Raw genomic sequence first — 20616 nt, 5'->3', positions numbered from 1 at the left:
CCGTTTCATCAATAAAATATGCACATTTTCAGCAACTACACTGCCCATTTCTTGTCAAATTTTAATTCAGATGCTGATTTACATGTACTGTTTAGCTGAAATATGAATTCTAAAAACTTACAGCAATGGCGGTCAAAGGATTCTGTTCGTCCTGTTTATCACGGCAACCCCGCCCCCGCCCCTGACGCAAGCGGTTCTTAATACTGACCAATCACAGCCAAGGGGGTATCCGTAACTATCCAAAATTACGATGGATAGTTAGAAAATTCAGGAGGTGCACGTCGAGCTCTCCAGGGCTCTCCGAGGGCCCTCGGAGAGCTCGGAGAGGGCGTTCCCCGTAGAGGAGGGCGTTCCCATGTGTCAGTTTTTTGGAAAACGGAGAAGCATATATCGGCCTTTAGCACTGAAAGTCAGTGCTCGAAGTGCACAAGTGCTCGGTAGTAGACACAGCCAATAGGTGCATTCGACATGGACTGACTTCATGCAGCGCTGCAGCCGGCTGCAGGCGGCTGACTTGAAACAGTGAATTCTGGTTAGACTTTTTGTCCGACTTGAGACGGCGCCGAGGCTAGGTCACTGTGACAAAGCCATCAAAGTACCGTGAGATCGATTCGAGAACTGCCGGCTGTGTAGCTGAGCGCATTTTCTCAAGAGCAACTGCACGGGTTCTAATGACGACACAGCTATTTCATGATTGGCCAGACTCACACACGACAACTTTGACGCGTGTTTTGTAATTATTCTGACACCTTCAGTTTCGCCAATGCTCAAATCCGGACCAAACTGTTTAATTGAATTAAAGATGTGTTGAAGAAAGGGTTTTAGTCCGCCTCTTCACTAACAGAAAGACTAAGTTTAATTATAAATAAAGTAAAGTAAGCAAACAGCGCTTGATCGGCCATGACTGACGTCAACCCAGCAAACCACGAGAAGCTGGAATGTCCGACTTTACAGAGCTGTTTTCAACTCCTCCCCGACTGCAATGACGTCATACACATTGTACGACCAGAGATACTGCATTATGGCAAGCTCTGGTCACTTCCTTTTTTCTCTCGAGGCATCGACAACACAGCTGACAGGCTAGGCTCTCCCTGTCAATACACATGCTAGAAAGAGTTTTGGCTTGCTAATGTTGTTGCTAATGCTCTGACATTCTGATTCCACTTCGGATGCCATAAAGAATGTATAATACATTACAGTACAATTCTAGAACTGTAATCACCAACTGCATCACGGGCAAGGCACTATCTATAATCCCAGTTATTAATATTTGTGGCATCTTAATCACCGAATGCATCACGGGCACTGTGCACGAGTGAATATAACAACAGGAACAATGTTCGTACGACTTTGTGAAGGATGCATGTCTTAAAGTTATGTATTGTGCTTATTAAAGTTATGTCTTATGAAACTTAGAAGTGTGGTCAGGCTTAAACATGGTGTCTCACACAGGGTGTGGGAAGCAGGCTGTTCTTTGTGTCTTAATCTCTCCATTTCAGAAACAACCTTGAAACTGGGTGGAAATGGCACCTGAGCAGGTGGGACCCGTAGGCAAGAACAACTCCCTGATGCACGAGAGAACAAGCTCAACCCTCTTTTCATCTTTGTGTTTTAATTGCACTGTATAATATATGCTGGGGAGTGAAAGATAGCCAGTTGGACTTTGTGAACCAACCCAAAGTCTATTGCGGGTAGGGAAACGTAGACAACCCCAGAGCTCTGTATTTGTTGATTTCCAACTGCTGCATTAAAGCTGATATTATCGGACCTCTGCGACTCCAGACCACTCTTTCTAGAACACCGACTTGTGTCATTGAATACCATCATTACATATTGGAATAGACACAACGATTATGAATCCTTCAGCCATCAAGCGGGATCTCTGGTCGTAGTCAGTCCTTCACTAACCAATCAGAATTCATTAGCAGAATGCTAGCGTATTATGGGCAACAACGACTTACCGTGTAAGAAATCGAAAGGACATAAGTACTCGTTCATTCAACTTTCGACCTATAATCCATGTTGAACATGCAAAAACTACAATCAAATCTGAGATTTCTCAACGACAATCAGGTGAAAGAGAAAAATTTAGCCGTTTAGCTCCATAGACTCCCATTCATTTTGCACTCGACAGCGATCAGTCCCAGTGGAACTCTGGTGGAACTGCAACAAAATTCGGTACAATGGGGCTTAATTGATAGGGAGTGGGCAGACTCTCCTTAAAGATCCTGTAAAGTAAATTCCATGTTTTGCTTCTAAGTACATTATATACGTGTGAAATGAGTTCCTGAAAGCATGTGCAAAGCGCTAAAACTTTGTCACACTGAAATGTGGAGTTAAACCGAAGAACAATTTCTCTTCCGTTTTCAGATCAGGTTTTAATGGGCGGAGCCAAAAATGCCCTATCTACGTCATTTCGCCCTATCTACGTCAGATCACTGAATGGCTCCTCCTGCTGTACTGTTATTGTAGCCTACATCAGCTAGCTAGCTAGCTTCAGGATGTCTCCCACCACCCGCAACTGCATCTTTCCTGGATGCAAGAACTCCAGCTGCGCTGCAACGCCATTTAAGTTCACTATTGATAATGAAAGGAAAAATAGGTGGATAGATTTTGTGAAGAGCCACGCTCATGGAAAGCTTCGGATAAACTCCAACAGCCGCCTCTGCACTGACCATTTCACGGCGGACAGTTTTAACATGGACCAGAGACAGACGGGGTTCACCAACACACAGCATCTCTTGCAGCGCGGAGCCGTACCGAGCATCGCCCCTCCGGCCGTTCATCCTCCGGTCTCACCTGGACCATCCACCGCCGCCAGCAGTTCATCACTCAGTTCTCTGCTATGAGTTAGTGCAAACCGCTAAATTGATATTAGGCTACTCGGTGTATAATGATGGTATTTTGGTGAAATGGTAGCTAATGTGTTAGAAGTAGCCTAGTTGGAGAGCTCACTGTCTGCTGTCTCTGGTGTCCATTTTTACTGTTACAGCTCAGGGGAACATTTAATTTATATGCATCTGTATGTTTCACTCATTGAACAAATACATTCAAATTCTATACGGTTTTGTTCGGCTTGACATAGCGTCCATTATCTGGGTTGGAGGTAGGCACTAAGCAGCGAGGGGCGGACCTTCAGCTCCTTCAGGCGACACGCCCCCCCAGTCTCAAGCAGAGAAGACTGCTGATTTTTTCACGATTTCAAAGCCTAATTTAACATACTTGTCGGTCTTATTTTTTCATTCGAATTTGGATGGGTAGTTAATAACACATTATTCTGTGGTGTGGCGAACTTAAAACTCGTTTCCAGGTCCACTTTACAGGATCTTTAATCGACGTTGATGGAACAACCCCCCACGATATTCTTATTGATCTTGATTCAGAACTGTGTCTACTCTTTCATGTGTATTTTAGTCTTTAGACAGCTGAGGCCTGTTCCATAAAGGCCGCTCAAATTAGTTGGATTTAAAGTCCCAAACCAGACTTGAATTAGCTTAACAAGTCAAGCGGGGCTAAAGCAGTTCCATAAAGGCCAATTTCAGCTCACGCAGTCCTACTAATTCAAGTCAGATTTAAGTAGTCAAGCTAATTGCTCGTGCACCCTATTATTAAGCAGCCCGAGAGGTAAAACATGGATCATATAATCCACCACGGCAAAAGCAATGCACACGGCCACGTGACTTCTTCCAGAAAGAACGTCCCCTTTAAGCCGTGTAGTGACAGCTCCCTCATCCACCGCTTCATCATAATGAAACGACACGCCATGATTGACGTGAACGATAGGCTACGTAGGTCGAGGTCCTTTTTTAGACCTTTAGTTGATTAAGAAACAGACACCCTCTATACACATGTAAATTTACTCTTTTTTTTACATTGTTTTAAATAAATAGCCTACTATTAATCAATACATTACCCAGTAACCTAACTTTTTAACATGGTTGTGTCGGGAAAATGGAGGATATAGATGTAGCCTATGGATTTAGGTTTGTTTTGCAATTGTAGACTGTTAACAACTATCTAGCTATGATAATTATACTCGGATAATTTAGATTGAGATAGGCCTATGCCTGATGCCTAAACATTTGAAATCACAAACTACTGTAGGCTAGCCATAGGTTTAACGTGGTGTGTATCAAATCATTGTTCATCATCGTTTAATGCATTAGGCTAAATGTTGTAGCCTATGTAGGCTATTTAAGTTGATTTTCTATCAATGTTGAACATATTGAACTGATGAGAATAAGAAAATGAGAATATCCGTGGTAAATCATTGTTTTCCCGTTGGGTCAGTGTTACAGGAAGGTCTGGTTATAAGCACCAAGTCACGCTAAGCCTGACATTTAGCCTGCCCAGGACCAGACTGGTTTCGCAGCCGGTTTACATTTAGTCATTTAGCAGACGCTCTTATCCAGAGCGACTTACAGTAAGTACAGGGACATTGCCCCGAGGAAAGTAGGGTGAAGTGCCTTGCCCAAGGACACAATGTCATTTGACACGGCCGGGAATCGAACTGGCAACCTTCGGATTACTAGCCCGATTCCCTCACCGCTCAGCCACCTGACTCCCTGCCATAGTAACCGAGTTCGAACTACGTTGAGCTAGCTTTATGGAACCGAATGAACTACAAATGAGTCTGACTAACTGACATAAATCTGGCTTATTCGGTAAACTCGCTTTATGGAACAGGCCTCTGGTGTTGAACGAGAATAGAGTAATGTTTCGTTCAGTAAAAAACAAACTGTTATTGAGGATGTGGATCAAAAGTCTGAAAACTATTGACGGCAAACATTTTTTCATTCAAAACATGAAACATGAAACATTCAAAAGAAGGGGCGGCAACAACCTTTGACAGTTTTTTTTACGACAGATGTTTTCTATAGATAAAAATCAGGTTGGTGAATAACACGACCACACCTGATTAAAATATAAGTAAACAGAACAACAGATGTCAAATCCGGCCTACGAGGGATTGTCATTGTCCTTTTGTGGTATATTTTCTGTTTTAAACTGTTTTGTCCTATATAGTTCGATCTATAATATTATAGATCGAATTTAGCCAATAGCTGGCTTCAGCATTAGATGTATACAGTAGATTGGTTATATTTGTATTCGTTCACTGTTATGGTTAAACGGCAATATAATTGTGGATTAAGGCAGTCCTGGCGAGGAACTATATTTTCTGGTCAGAATTCCTATTTTCTGGTCAGCTCAAATTGACAGGGGATGTTGTCTGGAAATGTTCCCATTTACTTTGTCTTTTTCTGCCCTCGTGCGGTCTTATTGGTAGTAGGCCTACAAGCATTTTAATGTGCTGTTGTCTTCGGGGCTTCCGTATTTTTTCGAGTTGTATTAATCGACCAAAAAGACCGTACGCACTTTGTGGTTAATCATAAAGCAGTTTCTGGAAGTAGGCCTAGTCTAGGCCATTGTTGGCTACCAATTCGATTGCAAATCTCTAGAACATCTTCCACTGATTGTTCACCCTTTTCTGTTGCATTTGGCCTACTACTACAAAAAAATGTGGTTGTCTAATTATTGCTGTCCCCTATGGATAAAAGTGAGGTAGGCCACAAACATAAGCTAGAAATTGAGTTCGACACAATGCATGCGACTCTAGCTTCTCATTGGTTATTGGTGTTGATACGACTCTATCAATATTGTAGACGGGTCTTATTTTCAACAGACTATTTTGATAGGTTCATAGACATTATTGCCACATTGTAAGCGTTCTGCTCCTCCTACCAGTATCACTGAGTGCTGTTGGGCGCAGAGGGGGTGATTAGACTACTGCCTGAGCCAGCGACCACAGCCTGTAAAGGTCTCGCTTTAAACCCGTATTGCAAACCAATTCCTGTGGTAAGGAGAGTTAACCTTTGTAAAATGATGTTAAGACTATCGAAGAGGAAAGATTGATAATGTTAGACTGCCCACATATTTGTGGATGGTTTTGATCAATCGCTTCGCTTCTATTTTGACATATCGGGCTGTTTATGTGGAGTGCTTTCAGCTTTACAGGAACCATCGACATTCCTTGTTTTGGTGTGGTGCGCAGTAAGTAACTTTTTCTAAACAGAAATTGAAATTCTGTTGTAAACTCTGCTGTTATACTGATTCTTCCAATCGCAGTGTAGCCTACTCCTCAAACTGGAATAGCAGTCGTGAATAAAGGACTTTATGCAACTGACTAAATCTGGAAATGACGTTTGTCTGGAAAAGGGTTTGGGAGAAAACCAATAGGTAGTTGCTCTGTTTATTCTCGGATTTTGAGTTATGCCAAACACTTAAGTTTCTTGGTTAATATCCTGTTAGGTTAACTTTTTACAGAATAAAGTTCACACCAAAGCCAACCTGTACGACAGTCTCAGCGTTAACAGAAATCATATGTGTCCACATTGAGAGCTAATTAGCCTATTTGTGTCTCAGTTTTTAGAAATGGCAACGGCTCTCAGTGGCCGAAATCCGGGTGGACGCGGACCAAACCAGCGAAAGGGTCGAATTTTAGGTATTATTGATGCCATTCAGGATGCTGTGGGACCACCCAAACAAGCAGCTGCCGACCGCCGAACAGTTGAAAAAACGTGGAAACTTATGGACAAAGTTGTAAGTGTGTCTATTTTTACCTAAATTAAACTGCTATTGACATGTGGAGACTGGCTACCCTATTGCCTAGTTGTGATAACGTATAGGCTAGCCATATTGGTGAAAGTTGGAGAACTGGACATGAAGCATCTATTACTAAACTGTCTTCCCCTGCATAGGTTCGTCTGTGTCAGAACCCAAGACTTCTGCTAAAGAACAGCCCACCATACATTTTGGATATTTTACCAGACACTTACCAGCACCTGCGACTAATACTGTGCAAATATGAGGAGAACCAGAAGCTGACTCAGCTCAGCGAAAACGAATACTTTAAGATCTACATTGACAGCCTTATGAAGAAGTCTAAACGAGCCATCCGCCTCTTTAAGGAAGGCAAGGAGAGGATGTATGAAGAGCAGTCCCAAGACAGGTACGAAACAAAAGCGTCCCCATACTTTGAAGGTGACACTACTTTAGGGCAGGGGGATACCTCATCATAGCAATTAATGTTGTTCTTAATATATCTTAACGTGAGAGAAAACAGGAAACATTACAATAATAAATGTTAAGACACAATTCAATTGCTTGTTAAAATGCAGAGGGCACACATTCTTTTGAACCATCAAGAGGTCTAATCTATCTACTTGCTAAAGTGCTTGTCCAGTTTATTTTTTGATACACTTAAGTCATTGTGGTAGCCCAGAGCCCTTCATAGATGCTCATGTCCTAACACTATGCAAAAAAAACAGTGGGTGATACAGTCGTGATGAAGATGAGAAGTGAAGTTAGCGAGGGGCTTAGTCCACTGGGGAGGGGTTATTGGGAGGACACGGTGCTCGTTTTCTCACAAGCCACTCAGCGACAGACAGTCCGACCACCACAGTTGCATTCTGTATTGGACAGAGGCTGATGGTCTGTTACTGTCAGGCTGTTGTCAGCCTCACTTAAAGCACTGCCCTGTGATTGGTTTTGATGTGCAGCAGGACCAGCGTGACAGATGAGATGAGAGGTGAGGACAGAAAGAGAGAAAGATAGAAACAGAAGGAATGAGGAATGCCATCCACTGAGGGGGAGTTTGTTGTCCTGTCCTCTTAGGTGTGTAGGTAGGGTGACCAGAGGTCCGGATTTCGTCCGGACAGTCCGGTTTTCCAGCCCTTTGTCCGGACCACTGTTGCGTGTCCTCCTTTTCTCCCTTTTGTCCTCCTTTTTGACCCTTCCTGCCCACCATCGCAATTTACCACTCGCGTAGGCTTTCAGGTGCCAAAAAGAAAGACCTCCTTCAAACCTACGTGGAGTTCAGAACTCCACTTTACCATTAAGAGCAGCAAAGATCAATATCGTGCCTTCTGTAAGCTCTGTCGCATTGATATAGACGTGAGTAGTAGGGGGAAAAGGGCTTTAGAGCGGCATGCCTGCGCTAGGCAACGGCACAAGGATAATGCTAGTTCTGCCGGGCACTCTTCCTTAACATCATTTTTTGCTCTGAACACAACAACAGCGGATGATAAACAACCGCTGCTGAGCTGACCAAATTATATATTTTAATTTCTATTACAATTGAAATAGTTTGGGTAATGGTACTGTCTTATTTTCTTATTTATCTTTTGACTAAACTTGTCACCAAAGACAACAGAAAAGCAGTGCACTTACAAATGTTGACTTACTAAAATGACTAATGTTATTAGTCGGTCAACAACTTTTTGGGATTGTCCTCCTTTTTGACCCTTTGGCCTCCTTTTTGGACCCAAGTGTCCTCCTTTTCAGGGTCATGCTTCTGGTCACCCTATTTGTAGGGCTTGACAGTGTAGCTGCAAAGCTGGACAGTGGTACAGAATTCTTAAGGATCTTACAGTAAAGGTGCAACACATTCAACTCAGAACTGTGATCGTTCTCTCCCTTTCCCAATCAGTTTAGCTCCTTTTCTGTCCTTCAGACACACCTACGTCACGCACAGTGTTGGGAAGGATACTTTAAAAACGTATTTCGTTACAGAATACAGAATACATGCCCAAAAATGTTACGTTACTTAATCTGAGTAACGTATTCTGATTACTTGGATTACTTCCACATTGAATTGCATTTTATAAGTGTCAGAATGCGGCCATCAAATCCTGATTACTAAACTGCGTTTCCCGATAACGATGGATCTTAGTTGTTACGAGGGTTCTCTACGAGCAAAATAACGAACCATCGTTATTTCTTACATGCGTTCCCGAACATGCTCGTAAGGAGAACCCTCGTACGTGTCTCTTAAGAACTACTTGAGAGTGGATGAGACTCGAGGCATGCTTTGGCCAACCATGGTACGTGAGTTTGCATCCCCCGTGCACGTGATGGCCATGCATTGGCTTAGCCAATAGCATTGCAGAAGGAAAGAACGAGAGGCAATGACATGGGAGCGATAGATGTAGTTGTGTTTCGGACAGTGTAGAAACCACCAGATAGAAGTTCTGGGAAATGCATGGAGTTGCCTTAATTTATGATAGTGAATAAACTCGTGAAACAGATAAGTATCGTAATGTAATCCATTGATTTCAACAATGTAACTGTTTTCTAAATACCAACTATTTAAATTGTAACTGTAACGGAATACAGTTACTCATAATTTGTATTCTGAATACGTAACGCCGGTACATGTATTCCGTTACTCCCCAAAACTGGCTACACACACACAGTGTCTTGTTATGTGGGACCACGGCACATCGGTGACGTTTGTGTATAATTGGCAGTGCAAAAGCAACAGAAAGGGTGAAACAGCCAGATGTCAAGAAGATTTCAGTATCAGATAATACCTTAAACATTCAGGTATTTTGTTTTGTTTGTTTACCCAATTCTGTGACAGCATATGAAGGTTTTTTTTTGGACGCTCTGCCCAGTATCCTACAAAAAAAGGACATAATGAATCATCATTAATGAGTATTGACATGAATAGAGAACAAGAGAAAGACTTGCAACGATAGTGCACAGTGAGGGAGAGAGAAGCACTAAAAGCTATAGTGCAAATCTCACCCTAAAGGTCTTTGTAGTACTCAGATTCTTCTCATTCCAACTTGAACAGTAGTAAGTGCAATACTGGTTTTATTTCAGTTTCACTACCAGTTTATCAGAAATGTGTCAGCATTATATTATTTATAAAATTTTTCCTTGCGTAGTCAATTATTATTGTGTATTTCCTTTACTCCCTACTGCCTGGCTCCTGGTTTTACTCAGATGAAGTGACGGGAATAATCCAATTGAAAAGCAGCCGTCTACATGCAGTTGGAAGTTTTAGCCCTCTGCAGTTGTCAGCCTGTCTCATCCAACCAAAAGATGGTTAGTTTGCCTGTAGATCAGAGAGTTTTTTGGGGAACTGTTGTCTCTCCTACCATGTGTGTTGTATTGTCATTCTCAGTTTCCTGCCTGAAGGGGTAAGGGGGGGTAAAGTGAGGTAGTTGATAAGGGAGGCAAGGAAGGTGGGCAAAAACCCAAAGCTACATCCTGTTCATATGTTTCCTTTCTGTATTCAATCTTTAATTATCACCTCACAAAGACTGGGCTTCACCATGTCTCTGATTTGCTGATTTCACAGTGCCTGGGGACAGGGTGACACACAGGGTTCCCTGTCCAAATTTTCTGAAAGGCTGTAACAAAAATGATTTTTCAGAGGTTTGTTTGAGCTTCGTGTAGTCTTGTTCTTCTTGGGCTTCTCTCTTTTCGCCGCATCTCTTTTTCCACACCACCTCTTCTCACTCCTCAGTTTCAGGTGTGTTGGTTGCTTCTTGTCTTTATGCCTGGTGTGGGCGGATGTCATGATTTCCGTAGCACTCCAAATGTTCCTTTCGGAAACCAGAGAATACTCTCTTTGTCTCTTGGGCCTACACTTCTACTGGAAGCGTTATATCCCCCGAAGTGTTTTTTGGTGGGGAGGGGTGGGATCAAGATGGATCAATACGCATCATGATCGGTTTCAGGGAAGTGCTCTTCAAGAAGCAGGAACACAGAAGGACAAAAGTGTCCCTTTCTCTATTTTTGTGTGTAAGACTCTTTTTTGGGGCGTTTTTTCTACTGAGTCACGGTATTTTAAACACTTTCCCCCCCAAAAAGTTAAATGATGTGGCATGTGTTTTTTCCTTTCCGTCTTTGAAGACCCAGGCTGAGTAAGACCATGCTTTTGACATGCTGGTCATCTTTGTGGTCGCTGGTCTCCTGAGACCTGTGACGGCTGTCTTTCCACCTCTTTGTACTCGATATTGGACCATCTGCCTCCCCCTTCCCCTTCCCTCCACTCTCACACCCCTGTTCTCCATTCCCATCCCCCTCAAACACCACACCAGGCCACCTGATCCCCATCTCTTTTCTCTGTCTCAAGCTGGGACCAATACATTTACCGTAATTTTCGGACTATAAGGCGCACCTGAATATAAGCCGCAGCAGCTAAATTGAATGATACATATATAAGCCGCACTGGACTATAAGCCGCAGGTGTTTTAATGTTTAATTACCATATGTAAGGGTTCGTGCACAGAGGGGATTGTCGGGAAAGAGATGGCTGCTTGAGGAAGCTCCCATTTATTAACATTTCAACAAACACGTTGCATATTTGCATAACGTATTCAAGTGTTACCAGTGTGCGAAATACGGGGGGGTCCGGGGGGATTCGACCCCCCCCGATTCACCCACGAGCCCCCCTGAAAGCCTCAAAAGCAAAATTTGAAGGCGGTCTCAATGTTTTTCAAAATAAATAAATAAATATTGTCACAACATTTTTTTTAAAGGAGACTTGACATGCTGTTTTTGGATGCTTTTATATAGGCCTTAGTGGTCCCCTAATACTGTATCAGAAGTCTCTTTCCCGAAATTCAGCCTTGGTGCAGAATTACAGCCACTACTAGCAATCCCACAAGGAGCTTTCCTCAGAACGCGCTGTTTTGGTGTCTGTAGCTTTAAATGCTAATGAGGAGCGGAGGGGCGGCACCATGCGCTAATGTTTACAATGGATGTATCGCAATGGCTGTAGCCCCGTTGCTGTAAGATGCCTCGAATTTGCCCATTCTCATCTGATAACCCTGTTTTGCAGAGGTACACACTCAGTCATTTCAATGAGGGGAAAGGCGGATATCGCGCGCGCCATAACACCAACAGCAGAACGGTTATCCAAATAACAAAGAAGTGTACAACACTCACGTTACAGCATGTGTATTCACACACATACTTGATGCTATCTACCTTTCCATTAGCGACAGTAACTCAGCTGTTAGCTGCAGAGCTAATGTTACAGCCACATTCTAAGGGTAGCAAGCTAGGTAACCATATACAGTAAAGCTACAAAATGATATAGCGTTAGTTAACTTACTTGTCCGAGGTTAGTAGCTGGACGAAGGAGAGTTAGTACTGATCCAGAATTTAATTTCAGCAAGGCCAGTTTTGTATTAGCTCAAGTTGAGGAAACAGTCGTGGCTGAAGTGTTTGGCGCAGACATACAAAACAAATGCGCCTACAACAGAAGTTGTGTAGGCGCATTTCCAGAGAAAATTAAATTAAGACACTGGGTCTTCAGAGGCTCAGATGAAGGAACTGTAAAAAGATTTTTGTTTTCCTTTGTACATCCAAACTGAGCAAATGTAATGCTTCGTTCGTTTGCAAGCCATGATGTCTCTCGAGGATAAAAACACTTGCACGGTCTTAGCTCAGTTTCTTATGGGCGGGCCAGATTCTCTGGGCGGGCAAAGCAGAGAGAGGGGAGGTAACCTTCCTCCTTGTGACGTAACAAAGAGGAGATTTTCAAACAGAGCAATTGAGCTTTCATTTTCTGAAAGGCGGAAAAGAACACCCAGGGCTTGGTTTACACCGATCGAAAATTCTAGCCACTGGGGGACCAAAGGCAGGCTAGGGGAACTCATATTTATGTTAAATAACCTCCTAAAGTGAAGTTTTCATGTCATGTCACCTTTAAGCTCACCATGTTCAGTATTCAGAAATCCAAACATTTATTCACCATTTTTTTTGCCAAGCGGAGCCAGACAGTCCTGTGCGCCAAACAGAAACGTTGAGAAGTCAATGGCTAGCAAGCGAAAGCTAACCAGTGTGTATCACTCGCACACTTTGGGTTCACATCCAAAAAGGTGGCACTCAGAGATGAAGAGGCACCGAATGACAATGCACTTGTTATAAAACAACGTGCATCCAAACAACTTTAGCCAATGCAACCTCTTATGTTAGTGTTGCTTTACGAATACTAGCCTACCATATAGAATAATAGTAGAATAATAGCATATCGGATTATCAAAAATGGTTAAGTGTGTGCGTGTGTGTGTTGTCATGTAGGCTATAGACTGATTGTCTTGGCTTGCATCCATAAAATAGTTACTGTAATGTTATACCTACTGCCAGTAGCGGCATTAACTGTAGAACTCCCTACTAGCATTACATCAAACCCAGAATGTGCATGCATTAGCAGCGCACTTTAGTGGCGTATACAGGGCCAGTTCTGGTGGGCCGGTTCTGGTGGGCCGGTCTGGATCAAAGTCCAAGGCCTATTTTTACTCCCAGTCCGTCCCTGCCTACTGCATATTTAGATCGGTATTGCGCAACAATCGAGAGATGGGGACCCCCCCGAATATTGACGGGTATTTCGCACACTGAGTGTTACCATTTAGTGCAAATCAAATCAAATCTAATGTATTTGTATAGCCCTTTTTACACGCAAGCATGTCACAGAGGGCTTCACATATGCCCATAGAACTGCCCCTCAACCAACCTAAACCCTCAAGGAAGACAAGGAAAAACTCCCAAAAAACTCTCAACAGGAGAAAAAAATGGAAGAAACCTTGGGAGGAGCAATTCAGAGAGGGATCCCCTCCTCCAGAGACGGTTGGTGAGAGAGAGGAGCAGAACACAGGCTAAACATAGTCATACAGTGTCGATGGGTTTTTAAAACACCAAAATCCATTGTTCAACTTTATAGATGTAGGACAGGAATGCAATAGTAGCTACAGAACATATACTGTGCTGTGTAAACTGTACTGTATCACATAGCGTTTCAGACACAAACTTTTCAACTTTCAAACTTAAACGGTGCGCTCCCAGCGCACATACCGGCAGTGGTTTTCAACCAGTGGTCCTTGAGGGAGTGCTAGGGGTTCCCCAGCAAAATTAGTTAATAGCGTCACAATCATTTAACCACTTAACTTTGGCTATTTTTGAAAAACCTTGAAAAAGTATGCACATCTTTGAATATTTATATTTTTTTTAAGCGAAAATTTACTGATATTAGTGGCCTTTGGCTGTAAAAATCCATAGATTAGCCGCACCGTTATATAAGACGCAGGAAATATGGGAAAAAAGGCGCGGCTTATAGTCCGACAATTACGGTACATTTATTCATTTAGCAGTAGCTTTTATCCAAAGCGACTTCCAAGAGAGAGCTTTACAAAAAGTGCATAGGTTAATGATCATAAACAACGAGATAACCACAAAAAACATTGCAGGAAGCCAAAACATACACTGTGATAAGCAACCAAGTACCAATGGGAAGAAACATAAGAGCAAGTAGTTAAACAAGTTACAAACTAGAGAGGGTACAATTTCTGGGGAAATTGTAGGCTGTGCTTGCTTGCGTCGGTTGCAGATGGGTCCGTTTATGAACTGTAATTTTTACAAATGAAATTTCTGTATATATAAAAATGTCTACTTAGTATTTTTGAAGATTGCATAGATTTAAAAGCATACATTTGTTGCTGCTTATTTACAATAACAAATGCAAAAAGTGAAGTGTAGAATGAAACGGTTGATTTTTCATTTCCCCTGCAAGAGGGAATAATGATGAGCTATATACTAGCAGCCTCAGTTGAAAGTTGGACCAAACGAAGATATTGGACAATCCGGTGTAAAAATGGTCCTAAACTCTGACTGAAACGTACGTTTTTCCATTCTAGTGATATTTTCAAGCATTTAGTCTACTCATATTGCATTCATTCATTAGGAACCCCCTTTGAAACAAGCTATTCTAACAACGTTGTCACCGGCAGTATTTCAGATGGAAGCGCGATTCAAACAGTACCATCTGCTAACTGAAAATATGCCCCCAAAAACGTCAATAATCTTGACATTTATTTCAGGGGAAATGGCTCATTCAAAAGAAGTTTGCTGGAAGCGATCATTGCAATGCCAAATGCGACCATTTGGTAAATTGAGCTACGAGCAAGCTAGCTGTTGCCGTTGCTAGCCAAACTTCACCGAGGGGATTGTTTGAATGTGCCCAAAAAAATAAATAATCTTTTGACATAAAGTTTAGCCTGTGGCATTGAAGACAGCGATGCACCACACAAGCTTGAGTTTAAATACATTGTGACATTACTTACTGTACATGCAAGTCTTGAATTGCTTAAATGTATGATGCTGCTAATACACCACGGCACGACACATACTTGCTGTGCAACAGTTTAGCACAGTGTTTCCCAACCTTTTTTCATGGCACCCTTAGAAAAGGTCCGACATTTTGAAACCTGTCTCTGCCAGGCTAGGGGGGTGGACTACACACTACGTACTTCCGCTCAATTTTGATTTTGCTTCTATACAGCGTCTGGGCTTGAGGTACGTAAATCGGATGTCTCCAGTTAACTTTCTACCTGTCCAATCAGCGAACAGAGGGAGTGGCTGAGAACAATGACATTGATGTCGTGAGCTAGTTTGTGTTGTAGTTCCGTAATGGCGGCGGAGAAAGATGCGAGCAAAGCCATTCCGGAGCAAGAACAATCTTTGATCCCCACGGGGTTCGTTTGATTTTCCAGCTAGCTCCGTTAGTTGTGAAAGAGTTGTCTAAGGCGAACGCTAGCGATTGGTTATGGCAGATCCAGAGTGGGTCTGGGCAGATCCAATAGTTTTAAACTTCAACAGAGTACCCACCTTCAAGGAAGTAACTGCAGTGCGCGTCACGCGTGTGTGTGTTGCGCACTTGTTTTTAGTTTTTTTTCATTGGGGCTTGGTTGGCGTGTAGCTTGCCCAAATTGTTGCTGAAAGAATTGTTATATAGGCTTATGTTTGTTTATTATAAGTTGTCACTGTTAGGATGACTATAAGCTACTGTCTTTAACTTCATTTTGGGGGGCTTATGACCTCTTATCGTTGAATTTGAATATAATGTAATTGGTAAATGGACAGATCATTAAACCCATGTTATGCATGGATTTGTGTAGGCCTACTGTGTGTGAGAAATTCTAATGAATGCTGAATGCGAGGCTACTAGCCTAGGCCTACACTTTGTTTGCACATTAGGGGCTATGATGACTGAACACATTTATTATATAGGCTAAAATGTGCTGTTCACAATAGAGGTTGCCATCGGTTACTTTTTATTGTTATATTTTATTGCACTGCAAAATATTAATAACAGGGGGGCCCCCCAATCAGTTTCCGCCCCCCCCGAGACACAACCCTTGCTCCGCCCCTGGCTCAAGCCCACTGTATTTAGCCAAACAAACATTGTAAGTAGGCCTATCAGGTTCCATAAGTTGATACTGGATAATACTTCAAGGAAAGCCCTGTTATGTCTGATGCTATCGCAGGATGTAAGTGACACGCTTTCCCGGGGGCTGTATCATTGAACCTTGCTTTGCCTATTCCATATTGTCTGAGTGGTGCTTTCTCCACTGTCTGCTTGATAGCAATGGAGGTTCCTTTAGAGGAGAGATTGGCACATGGAAAAGCTTTGTCTGTGCTCCTGTACACTACGTTAATTGTGTATGACCCAGAGGTGACTTTTTTTGAAGGCACACGAGATTTGGCTCCTGTGTGTGTTTAAACCGTGCCTTTTCCCCATCAAAAGGTCTGGAAGCTGTCCTACTGAACTCCTCCTTGATAACTTTGTTCTTAATTAGCCAAATTAATCTCCTCAACTTTGCTTCAGAGACTTGTGTTTAATTAAAAAGCCTCTTGTAAAGGAAGCTCTCGTCAGCTAAGTGTCTTAGTTATGACTCGACTCAAATCGGTGTACTCAAGGAGAACAGCAGCACGACGGACGTTCCTTCTTGAAGGACGTTCTGAACCCTGTAAGGATACTCACTCTACCCGTAATATACGTATACTACTAGTAGACTTCCATTACTATCGCTGCCATGCTCCTAGGAGATCAAGCAACATCATCAAGTGACAAGAAGAAAGTCTAGAGCCACTTTGAAAAGGTTTCTTCATGAACCCTATACCCGTCCACAGTGGCAAAGGATCGATGAAGCACGACCACCACTACACATCGACAGATAATCAAGCCCTTTAGAGAAACACTCTTCCACTCCCAGATGCTAGATTGACAAAGGTTTTGGCCTGTTTAATGTGGATTCATGTTACAAGGTCAGCTGTGGGCTTCAAGTTTGTGTCGTATCTACATGTTTTTGACTGTTGGTGAATGTCTGTCATGAAATTTGACCTGAAGTGTTAAGGTAAAGATCTGTCAAAGACATCACAAATGTTCAGACTCAGACTACGGTTTGAGTTGATCTGTTCTGTCTCATGCCTGTCCAGAATGATGGGGTCGAGAAGCCAGGGATTGGAAAGATGTTACTTAAGCATAACTAAATAGGACATCTTTTCATTTGTTCTTTTCTCAAGAGTAGAATTTAGCACACGTCAAATGATTTGTACAGCAAGCTGCAGTAAGTTAGTCTGTTTTATTGCTGGCTTGACAACTGTGCCTTTAGCTGCTACCTAAAGTAATTGCCTTGAATCAGACAGTTATAAAGTGCAGTGCTTTTTCTGCCAGAGAGCAATGTGTTGGAAAAAATACACAGGGCCCTGGTTGTGTTTTCTTAAGCCATTGGCCAGCCATGAAATGACTCTGTTCAATAGTAACAGTTCATGACCAGTCAGACTGACTAAAACTATAGTCTAGGTATTGCTAGTTGCATGGCAGTTAATGTAATGTGTTCTGAAGTAAATCTGAAAAGGGTATTGTAGGGTAAGTTCCTCTCCAAGCATGTCTTTTTTCATTCAACACATTTATGTATTTTGACATGGCGCTCACATTTATTTTTTAGACTTTTTTTAGTTTTCCCTACTAAATTGGACAATTCTGCTGATTGTCAGGGTAACGTCAGGAGTGGTCGGAACTGTTGTCCTTCTAACTGTTTGTTTGGGGCCGGAGATGAGGAAATAACCTCTGACCCCATCAAAGGTTTTCCAAAACATCTGCAGTGGAGCTTTAATAACAAGTGCATATTACAACCTGATTAAGGCACTGGAGTTGCCATGTCCTCAATTTGTGTCAATGTTATGTGGATATTCAAGGGGTGGGGGATGTGAGTGCTCAGCTCATTGGCAAAGCAGGCCTACCTTTTCCCAAAGTGAGATCATAATGGAAGTCTTGTGAGGAATATTGTGTCGTAATAGCATTGAAAAAAAGGCGTTTACGGGTCTGTGTTTTGCATGACTGGCTCCATGGCCACTGGAGCCAGTTACTGCAGTAACCCTTGTCACTTTCCCAGACTTTAATCTTTGATGTTATCCTCACTGCCTGCCAGGAATACAGACGGGTTTATCCAAACAGAGGAAAATTCAGGTATTCCTCTGAACAAGAATTATGCAATGTCCCAGGAAACAGTTCACACTGATGAAGTAATGGTCTAGATACCATGACAAATCAACCCCTTTGAGGATATCCCTTGCACCAGGACATCCTCTTGATACATTTTGGCATCTAATGTTATCATACTCTGTCTTGGCAGGTTTACCTTGACTTTGTACATATGAACATAATATCTGGCAAAGAATGAGAAAAATACATAAGAATGCTCACGTCTTTAAAATGCGTAACTCCATTTTCATACTGTTTAATGAAAGCTTTCTCTTGATATACACATTTACATTTATGCATTTAGCAGACGCTTTTATCCAAAGCGACATCCAAGAGAGAGCTTTACAAAAGAGCATAGGTCACTGATCATAACAACGAGATAGCCCCAAACATTGCAAGCAGCCAAAACATGAAGCATACATTGTGGAAAACCAAATAAGTGCCAAAGGGAAGAACCATAAGAGCATGCAGTTAAACAAAATAGAATTGAACAACATGAAACTCCCCACGAGTGTAGAAAAAAACAATCAATAGTAAAATATTTCACAGCGAGTACAAGAATTTAAAACCGTTACAACTAACCAACAAGAGCAACAAGTCTCTCAATACAAGTCATTGTGATCCTGGAGGAAACTAACATCAGGTCCAGGGGTGGGTGTAAGGCTGGAGGAGAGACTTGATGTAGTCGTGTGCAGTCCCGTTCACCGCTCGGAAGGTCAGTACCAGAGTCTTGAATCTGATACGGGCCGTGATGGGAAGCCAGTGGAGGGAGATGAGGAGCGGGGTAACATGGGAGCGTCTGGGTAGATTGAAGACCAGACGGGCCGCCGCGTTCTGAATCCTCTGGAGAGGGCGGGTTGTGCATGCTGGGAGACCGGCGAGCAGCGAGTTGCAGTAGTCCAACTTTGAGAGGACAAGTGCTTGGACTAGCAGCTGGGTGGAATGCTCAGACAGGTATCTCCTGATCTTCCGGATGTTGTAGAGGGTGAATCTACACGACCGGGAGACCGCAGCAATGTGGGCTGTGAGGGAGAGCTCGTCATCCATGGTCACCCCGAGGTTCCTGGCAGAGGATGAAGGGGTCACCGTCGCCGATCCAAGGATGATTGAGAGATTGTGGGAGATGGAGGGTTTGGCCGGGAGGAGCATGTTCTCTTGATGGCTCTGGTATATAAAATATATTTTATGTAACAGAAAAAGATACAATGTGTGCACAATTATTAGGCAAGTTGTATTTTTGAGGATTCATTTTATTATTGAACAACGACAGTGCTCTTGGTCAATCCAAAATGGCAATAAACCTCAAACCTGAATATTTAAGAAAGTAAAAGTGAGGTTTTGGCTTTCTTACGAGAATATCTATGTGTGCACAATTATTGGTCAACGATTAGTGTGCAAAATTATTATGCAACTAAATGAAAAACGAAAATTTCCCATCTCACTTCTTTATTTCCATATGTTAAAGTGAGAATGATAAACAAACAACTCCAAATTTACAAATAAACATTTCTGACATTTCCCCAAAAAAATCTGTGACCAATATAGCCACCCTTCTTTTCAATAACAGTAATAACCCTTCCATTCATCAGAATCAGAATCAGAATGGGATTTATTCGCCATGAAAGTTTGCACAGACAAGGAATTTGCTTTGGCAGGAAGGTGCATACAATAAACATATACCTAAAATTTAAATATGTGGACTATCTATACTAAGGGTACATAAACTAGCAGTACTAAGTGGGATTAGAATAGAATTAAATATACAATAAAATAAAATATAAGTTGGAGTCTGTCAGTGTCTTGATCTGTTGACGATCATGTTTTGTGCAGCAGCAAACACAGTTTGCACCTCTCTGAACAGTTTGACACTGTTCAGAGAGGTGTACTGTTTTCCTTCACTGTAAATTTCCTGTTTAAGAAGGCTCCACAGGTTCTCAATAGGGGTTAGGTCAGGTCTGTCTGGCGTCTGAGTCAAAGTGGAACTCTGTGCCCGTTACTGATCCAGCCACGGGCCCATCCATGTGGTCCGTCAATAGTCACTCATCTCATCAGTCCATAAAACCTTTGAAAAATCTGTCTTCAGATAGTTCTTTGCCCAGTCTTGACGTTTCAACTTATGTGTCTTGTTCAGTGGTGGTCGGGTCTCAGCCTTCCTTACCTTGTTCATGTCTCTGAGCACTGAACACCTTGTACTTCTGGGCACTCCAGGTAGGTTGCAGTTCTGGAATATGATAGTACTGGAGGATAATGGGTTCCTGGTAGCTTCACGTTTGATTCTTCTCAAATCTTTTGCAGTTAATTTGCATCTTTTTTTTCAACACGTTTCTTGCGACCCTGTTGACTATTTTCAACAAAACGTTTAATGGTTCTGTGATCACGCCACAATATCTTAGCAATTTCAAGAGTACTGCATCCCTCTGAAATATTTTTATTTATTTATTTATTTTTGACTTTTCAGTCAGTTAAATCTTTTTTGGACCATTTTGCCTGGCGAC

The 20616-nt window shown here is 42.3% G+C and overlaps 1 protein-coding gene across 7 annotated transcripts in view; it reads left to right on the top strand.

Moving 5' to 3' along the window:
- The first annotated feature begins 5317 nt into the window (after positions 1–5317).
- Positions 5318–20616, top strand: part of cblb (Cbl proto-oncogene B, E3 ubiquitin protein ligase) — an 88397-nt gene continuing 73098 nt past the window's right edge. For 2 of the 7 annotated variants that reach the window (XM_062485510.1, XM_062485507.1), the window contains exons 1-3: positions 5322–6051; positions 6424–6600; positions 6759–7009. In XM_062485510.1, coding sequence (XP_062341494.1) covers positions 6433–6600; positions 6759–7009 — 419 coding nt within the window. In that variant the 5' untranslated portion in view covers positions 5322–6051; positions 6424–6432. Of the gene's footprint in view, positions 6052–6423; positions 6601–6758; positions 7010–20616 lie in introns of all 7 variants that reach the window. The other 5 variants (XM_062485506.1, XM_062485505.1, XM_062485504.1 and 2 more) reach the window with 5 other exon arrangements.

This window comes from Osmerus eperlanus, chromosome 19 (assembly GCF_963692335.1).
Source record: "Osmerus eperlanus chromosome 19, fOsmEpe2.1, whole genome shotgun sequence".
Lineage (NCBI taxonomy): Eukaryota > Metazoa > Chordata > Actinopteri > Osmeriformes > Osmeridae > Osmerus > Osmerus eperlanus.
Note: the sequence above shows the minus strand (reverse complement) of the source record. Positions and strands in the feature narration are given on the sequence as shown.